At 71.6% G+C, this 7,830-nt stretch overlaps 1 protein-coding gene across 1 annotated transcript; it reads right to left on the reverse strand.

Annotated features, from left to right (window-relative positions):
- Window positions 1–124: 124 nt before the first annotated feature.
- Window positions 125–7,100, reverse strand: LOC120503687 (intercellular adhesion molecule 5-like; the record flags this gene model as incomplete). Its single annotated transcript, XM_039712409.1, has 11 exons — window positions 125–237; window positions 878–1,030; window positions 2,261–2,524; window positions 2,601–3,024; window positions 3,327–3,492; window positions 3,553–4,135; window positions 4,226–4,468; window positions 4,540–4,818; window positions 4,898–5,176; window positions 5,645–5,956; window positions 6,647–7,100. Coding segments are annotated over 11 exons (3,270 nt in total), but the record flags the coding sequence as incomplete, so codon positions are not given.
- Between the last annotated feature and the right edge of the window lie 730 nt (window positions 7,101–7,830).

Below are 7,830 nucleotides of genomic sequence, written 5' to 3' on the forward strand. Positions count from 1 at the left end.
TGTCCCCAAACCGCCCCCGAGGAGGGGGGGGGTCCAGTCCCGGGGGGGGCGAGCGGGCGACCCCCTCCCCCCCAAAAAAAATCCTTTTGTTCTGGATTCAGAATAACGAGCGTTGGCTCATTAATTAATCAATTGCTAATTGGGCTGCTTGGGGGGGCTTTGGTGTCCGCACGAGGACGGGGCTGGCGGTCTGGGGGGGCTCTGGGGGGTCTCGGGGCCAGCGGGCAGAGACCCCCGCTGTGGGGGGGGTCCTTTATGGGGTGCAGCCCCCCTGGAGCCCCCGGCCCCGAGGGGCGGCCGAGCCCAAATCCCTCAAATCGCCCCCAAATCCCTGAAATCGCCCCCAAATCACCAGGGAAAAGGGGGGGTGGGTCTGTGGGGACCCCCAAACCCCCTCCCCACCCGGCCAAGGCAGTGCCAGCAGATGGATTTGGGGGAACCCTGGGTCCTGGATGGGGTACCCCCCAAAATCCCCCAAAACTCCCCCCAGGAATCCCCCAGGAATCCCCTCCTGCGGGGATGTGGTGGGCGGGGGGGTCTCTGGGGGTCCCCAAATCCTGCGGGGATGGTTCAGTCCCGGTCCTGGCTGGTGTACCCCCAAAATCCCCCCCAAAAATCCCTGGGGTGGGCGGGGGGGTCTCTGGGGGTCCCCAAATCCTGCGGGGATGGTTCAGTCCCGGTCCTGGCTGGTGTACCCCCAAAATCCCCCCAAAAATCCCTGGGGTGGGGGTCTCTGGGGGTCCCCAAACGCCGCGGGTCCCCGTCCCGGTCCCGGCTGGGCGATCCGGCTGCCAAACCCTCCCCGCTGCTGTTCCGGTACCACCGGGCACCTCCGGAGGAATCCTTGTCACCCTCACACCCCCAAAACCCCAAAAACCGCCCCCCTCGCAGGAGCCCTCGGCGTCGCGCACGTTGTACTCGCCCTTCTTGCACGCCGTGCTCTTCAGGTAAAAGCCCCCGGCCGCCGCCAGCGCCAGCGCGGCCACCGCGCCCAGCGCCCCCAGCGCCGCCAGCGCCGCCAGCCAGCTCTCTGCGGGGCGGCAGCGCCGTCACACCGGCACGGGGACACCGGGACGGGGACACAGCGGGACGGGGACACCGGGAAATCCTGCGGGGATGGTTCAGTCCCGGTCCTGGCTGGTGTACCCCCAAAATCCCCCCAAAAATCCCTGGGGTGGGGGTCTCTGGGGGTCCCCAAACGCCGCGGGTCCCCGTCCCGGTCCCGGCTGGGCGATCCGGCTGCCAAACCCTCCCCGCTGCTGTTCCGGTACCACCGGGCACCTCCGGAGGAATCCTTGTCACCCTCACACCCCCAAAACCCCAAAAACCGCCCCAAAAAACCCCTCGGGGCCGGGGTTGGGGTTGGGCCGGGGCCGGGCCGGTCACGGCGGGCTCAGCTGGATCCCGAGCACGTCCCCGCGGGGCCGGGGCCGGTGCCGGTGCCGGGGCCGGGGCCGGGCCGGTCACGGCGGGCTCAGCTGGATCCCGAGCACGTCCCCGCGGGGCCGGGGCCGGTGCCGGTGCCGGGGCCGGGGCCGGGCCGGTCACGGCGGGCTCAGCTGGATCCCGAGCACGTCCCCGCGGGGCCGGGGCCGGTGCCGGTGCCGGGGCCGGGGCCGGGCCGGTCACGGCGGGCTCAGCTGGATCCCGAGCACGTCCCCGCGGGGCCGGGGCCGGTGCCGGTGCCGGGGCCGGGGCCGGGCCGGTCACGGCGGGCTCAGCTGGATCCCGAGCACGTCCCCGCGGGGCCGGGGCCGGTGCCGGTGCCGACGGGGGCACCGGGACAGGGACACAGCGGGACGGGGACACCGGGACAGGGACACACCGGGACGGGGGCACCGGGAGGGTCACAGCGGGCACGGTCACACCGGGAGGGTGACACCAGGTTGCTGACACCAGGCACAGTCACATCAGGTCAGTCACACCGGGATGGTGACATCAGGTCAGTCACAGCGGGCACGGTCACACCGGGATGGGGACACCGGGCACGGTCACACCAGGCACAGTCACACCGGACACATTCACACCGGCTCGGTCACACCGGACACAGTCACACCGGACACGGTCACACGGGGTCGGTCACACCGTCACGGTGCCACCGCCGCGCCAGGCACAGTCACACCGGGTCGGTCACACAGGGATGGTCACACCAGGATGGTCACACCGGGTCGGTGACACCGGGCACAGTCACACGGGGTCGGTCACACCGGGTCGGTCACACCGTCACGGTGCCACCGCCGCGCCCCCCGGCCCCGCTCACCGTCCACCCTCACGGCCACGCTGGCGGCGCTGCGGCCGTGCCGGTTGCTCGCCGTGCAGGTGTAGAGGCCCCGGTTGGCCGCCGTGGCCCCGGTGACCGTCACCGAGCGGTTGTCGGCGGCCAGGCGCGCGTTGGGGGCGGGGGGCAGCGCCCAGCTGTAGGTGGGCGCCGGGACCCCCTCGGCGCCGCAGTCCACGGTGAAGCCGCCGCCGCGGGTGACGTTGGCCGAGGGCAGGACCCGCAGGGTGACAGCGGCGGGGCCGTCTGCGCCGGGGGGGGACACGGCGCTGTGAGGCTGCCCCGGGGCCCCGGGGGTCCCCGGATCGCCCCCCGCACTCACACTCCACGGCCACGGTGACGTTGCGGACGGCGGCGCCGTGCGCGTTGCTGGCCCGGCACTGGTAGGTGCCGGCGTGGGCGCGGGTGACGTTGCGGGTGGCGCGGGGGGGGTCCCGGCTGTCGGTGGCGTTGGCGGGGTCGCCCAGCTTGGCGCAGGTGACGCGGGGCGGGGGGTTCCCGCTGGCGGCGCAGCCCAGCTCGGCCGGGGTCCCCTCCAGCCACCGGCGCCGCTCGGGGCAGCCGCGCTCGCCGAGGCTCGGCTGGTCTGGAGGCGGGGGGAGGCGGCGGGGGAGGCGGTGATGGGGCCGGGGGACCCCCGTGGGACCGCCCCGACCCGCCCGGGATCCACCGGGAGCGGCCCCGGCGCCGGCGGGAGCGGTGCGAGCACAGCCGGGCTCGGCCTCATCCCCATCCTCATCCCATCCCCGTCCTCATCCCCATCCTCATCCTCATCCTCCTCCTCATCCTCATCCCCATCCCCATCCTCATCCCCATCCTCATCCTCATCCTCATCCTCATCCTCATCCTCATCCTCATCCTCATCCTCATCCTCATCCTCATTCTCATCCTCATCCTCATCCCATCCCCATCCTCATCCCCATCGATCCCGGCACGGCTCTGGAATTCCCGGCATGGATGTGGCATCCTTGTCCCCTCCGATCCCTGTCCCACCCCTGTCCCTTCCCTGTCCCGTCCCTGTCCCCCCCAGATCCCCGTCCCACCCTGCCCTATCCCCAGCCCGGTGTCCCCTCCCGTCCCCGGTGTCACACTCACACTCCACGGTGACAAGGACGCTCCTCACGGCCACCCCGTGCCTGTTGGTGGCCCTGCACACGTAGCGGCCGCCATCGGCCCGGGTGACCACGCGGCCGCGGGCGACTCCTCCGTGCTGGGTGCCACCGGGGGTGGTGCCATCATTTCGGGTGCCACTGTGGTGGGTGCCACCGTGGTTGGTGCCACCGTGGCTGGTGTCACCGTGGTTGGTGCCACCGTGGTCGATGCCACCGTGATCGGTGTCACCGTCGCGGGTGCCACCGGGGTTGGTGCCATCATTTCGGGTGCCACCGTCGCGGGTGCCACCGTGGTTGGTGTCACCGTGGTTGGTGTCACCGTGGTTGGTGTCACCGTCTCGGGTGCCACCGTGGTTGGTGCCACCGTGGTTGGTGTCACCGTGGCTGGTGTCACCGTGGCTGGTGCCACCGTCGCGGGCGCAGCGCGTGCTGGGCGGGGGGTCCCCGTCGGCGCGACACTCCAGCTGCCGCCGCTGCCCCTCCAGCCAGACCCGGCGTGCCGGACACCCCGCCTCGGACAGCGTGGGCTCATCTTGGGGGGGGACACAGAGGCGGGTGTCACCGTGGCTGGTGCCACCGTGGCTGGTGCCACCGTGGCTGGTGTCACCGTCGCGGGTGCCACCGTCGCGGGCGCAGCGCGTGCTGGGCGGGGGGTCCCCGTCGGCGCGACACTCCAGCTGCCGCCGCTGCCCCTCCAGCCAGACCCGGCGTGCCGGACACCCCGCCTCGGACAGCGTGGGCTCATCTTGGGGGGGGACACAGAGGCCACCCGGTCACCGCCGCGGCCACCGCGGGGACCCGGCAGCGCCGCGGCGGCGTCCCCGGTGCCACTCACACTCCACGCGGACGGTGACGCGGCGGCTGCGCGTCCCCAGCGCGTTGGTGGCGTTGCACAGGTAGGTCCCGGCGCGGGCGCGGGTCACCGGCTCGGGCTCGCCGGTGGCCACGGCGACGCCGTCGCGGCCGCACACCACGGTGGGCGCGGGGTTGCCGGTGGCGAGGCAGGACAGCGCTTCCCGCGAGCCCCGCACCCACGTGCGGTTGCCGGGGCAGCCGCTGGCCGGGATTTCGGGCAGATCTGGGCGGAAAAAAAGGGATTTGGGGCGATGCCGGGAGGGGCGGGCGGCGCCGCGCCGGGGCGGCACTCACAGAGCACGGCGAGCCGCGCCTCCGCGTCCTTTGTCACCACGCTGTCGCCCACGGCCAGGCTGGCCCGGCAGCGGAATTCTCGGCCGTCGTCGTCGCGCCGGGCGAGCAGCCGGAGCTGCAGCCGGGGCTGCGGGCCCTCGGCCAGGACCCCGCCGTCCGCATCGCGGAGCTGCAGCCGCGCCGCGGGCGGCTCGGTGGCCCCGGCGTGGCATGTCACCGTCACCTCGCTGCCCGCCGCCGCCGGGGCCGGGCTCAGCTCCAGGGCGGGCGCGGGGAACCCTGCGGGAAGGTGCCGCGCGTGGATCCGAGGGGGTCTCGGGGTCCCGCGGGGTCCCCGCCGCTCCCCCCGGTGCCTTACGGTAAACGTGGAGCTGCCTCCGCGCCGTCCGCGCCGCCGAGGCCACGGCGGCCGTGCAGCTCAGCTCCCGCGGGCCCGGGCTGCGCGGGGACAGCTCCGCGCTGGCCGTCACCGTGTCCCCGGCCACCGCCACCGTGACGTTCAGCGGCTCCGGGCCCAGCGCGGCCGTGACGCGGGTGTCCCCGGCCGGGAAGGCGCCGGCGATGCGGCAGCGGGCGGTGGCCGCGGTGCCGGCCTCGAGGATGGCCGGGGCCTGGAGCTGCGGGGGCTCCGGGAGAGCTGCGGGGACACCGGGGGGACACGGGCTCACCGGGACCGGGACACGGCCCCAGAGCAGGGACAGAGTCCTGGTGACAGCGAGGTCACCGTGACGAGGACAAGGACAAAAACCAGGTCTGGGACACGGCCCCAGAGCAGGGACAGGGACAGGTAACAGTGAGGATGACATTGAGGTCACCGTGACGAGGACAAGGACAAAAACCAGGTCTGGGACACGGTCCCAGAGCAGGGACAGGGTCCCAGTAACAGTGAGGATGACATTGAGGTCACCGTGATGGGGACAAGGACACAACACCAAGACCAGGACATGGCCCCAGGAGCAGGGACAGAGTCCTGGTGACATCGAGGTCACCATGACGGGGACAAGGACACAACAGTGGGACTGGGACACAGCCCCAAAGCAGGGACAGGGTCCCGGTGACAGCGAGGTCACCGGGACAGGGACAAGGACACAGCGCCGCCACTCACCGAACACCGAGAGCGTGACGGGGGCAGCGGCGCGGGCGAACAGGGGCCCGTGTGGCCGCAGGGACAGCTCGGCGTGGCAGGTGACGTGCTGGCCGTGGTCGCCGCGGGTGGCGGTCAGCAGGTGGCTCACGGCCACGCTGGCGCTGCCCTCGGCGTCGCCGAAGCTCTCGGTGCGCAGCGTCTCGGCGCCGCGCCGCAGCGTCACCGTCAGGTTCCGCAGCGGTGCCACCCCCAGCACGCGGCACGTCAGGGTCCGGCTGTCCCCGACCGCCACCGGCGCCACCGGCTCCAGCTCCACCCGCTCCGGCAGCTCTGGGGACGAGCAGCACGGTGTCCCCACGGTGTCCCCACAGTGTCACCCTTGGTGTCCCTACAGTGTCCCCTCGGTGTCCCCAAGGCATCACCCTCAATGTCCCCACAACTTCACCCTCAGTGTCGCCTCAGTGTCCCCTTAGTGTCCCCACAATGTCACTCTTGGTGTCCCTATGGTGGGCCCTCAGTGTCCCCACGGCATCACCCTTGGTGTCTCCTCGATGACACCATGGTGTCACCCTTGGTGTTCCCACAGTGTCCCTTCAGTGTCCCCTTGGTGTCCCCACAATGTCACCCTCGGTGTCCCCACAACATCACCCTCGGTGCCACCACTGTGTCACCCTCGGTGTCCCCTCGGTGTCCCCACAACGTCACCCTCGGTGGTCACCCTTGGTGTCCCCTCGGTGCCACCACGGTGTCACCCTCGGTGTCCCCTTGGTGTCCCCATGGCGTCACCCTCAGTGTCGCCTCGGTGTCCCCACAACATCACCTTTGGTGTCCCCTCAGTGTCCCCACGGTGTCACCCTCGGTGTCCCCTCGGTGTCCCCACAACGTCACCCTCGGTGTCCCCTCAGTGTCCCCATGGTGTCACCCTTGGTGTCCCCACGGTGTCACCCTCGGTGTCCCCTCGGTGTCCGCACAATGTCCCCCCATTGTCCCCCCGGTGTCCCCGGTGTCCCCGGCACTCACGGTACACGAGGACGCCGGCGCTGGCGTTGGCCTCGGTGTCGCCGCAGCGTCCGGAGCAGGTGAGGGGCCCGGGGTCCCAGCGGGACACGTTGTGCAGCCGGAAGCTCTGCCAGCGCAGCCCCCCGGCCGCGGGGGTGGCGGGCAGGGGGGTCTCCAGCCCCAGCGTGGCGTTGTCCCCCGGGCAGGCGCTGCGGCTGCAGTTGACGGTCACCGAGCCCCCGAAGGCCACCACGGCCACCCGCGGCCAGGCCGCCACCGTGAAGGAGCCCCGGGCCACCCCTGCGAGACCCCCACCACGGGCAGTGCCCCAGCTCCGGCCGGGGGGCTCCGGTGGAGCTGGACAGAGACCCCTCCCCACTGCCGAGGTCCCGGGGTGTCCCCGCGTGTCCCCAACCCCCCCGGCCCTGAAGGTCCCTCTGATTTCCTGGGGGTCCCTGCGTGTGACCCCCCCCCTCCCCCGGTTTTAAGGGTCCTCACTATTGGGTTGGGGGTTCCCGTGTGCCCCCCCACCACTAAAGGGACTCTGGTGTTTTGGGGAGGGTCTCTGGGGGCCCCCCCTCCCACTCCCGGGGGTCCCCAGGGTCGCGTGCCCCCCCCCCAAAATAAAATAAGAGTCGCTGCTGATTTTGGGCTCCCCCCCCCATTTAATGGTCGCTGTTTTTGGGGATCCTCAGAGACGCCCCCTCCCCATTCTGGAGGGTCTCTCTACCCCCCAAAAAAACCCTCGAGCCCCCCCCCCCCCCCCTTAGGAGGAGGAGGAAGGTGGGGAGGAAGAGGAGGAGGAGGATGGGGAGGAGGAGGAGGAAGGTGGGAGGAAGAGGAGGATGGGGACTGGGATGGAGCGGAGGAGGATGGAGACGGCCAGGAGGGAGGGGAGAAGGGGAGGAAGAGGAGGATGAGGAGGGGGATGGAGGCGGCGAGCGGGGCGAGGGTGAGGATGGGGAGGGGGATGAAGCGGAGGAGGATGGAGGCGACGGGGAGGAGGGAGAGGAGGATGGGGATGAAGCGGAGGAGGAGGATGGGGATGAAGCAGAGGAGGAGGAGGATGGGGAAGGGAGAAGAGGAAGAGGATGGGGAGGAGGAGGAAGAGGCGGCTGAGGCCGAAGGCAGCTCCTCCGCTGCCGCGCGCGCCGCCGCTCCCGCGGGGCTGCTCCTCCCCCCGCCCACGCCGACCCCCCCCAGTC

The sequence above is a fragment of the Passer montanus genome, unplaced genomic scaffold (genome assembly GCF_014805655.1).
Source record: "Passer montanus isolate IOZ18808 unplaced genomic scaffold, ASM1480565v1 scaffold267, whole genome shotgun sequence".
Taxonomy (NCBI): domain Eukaryota; kingdom Metazoa; phylum Chordata; class Aves; order Passeriformes; family Passeridae; genus Passer; species Passer montanus.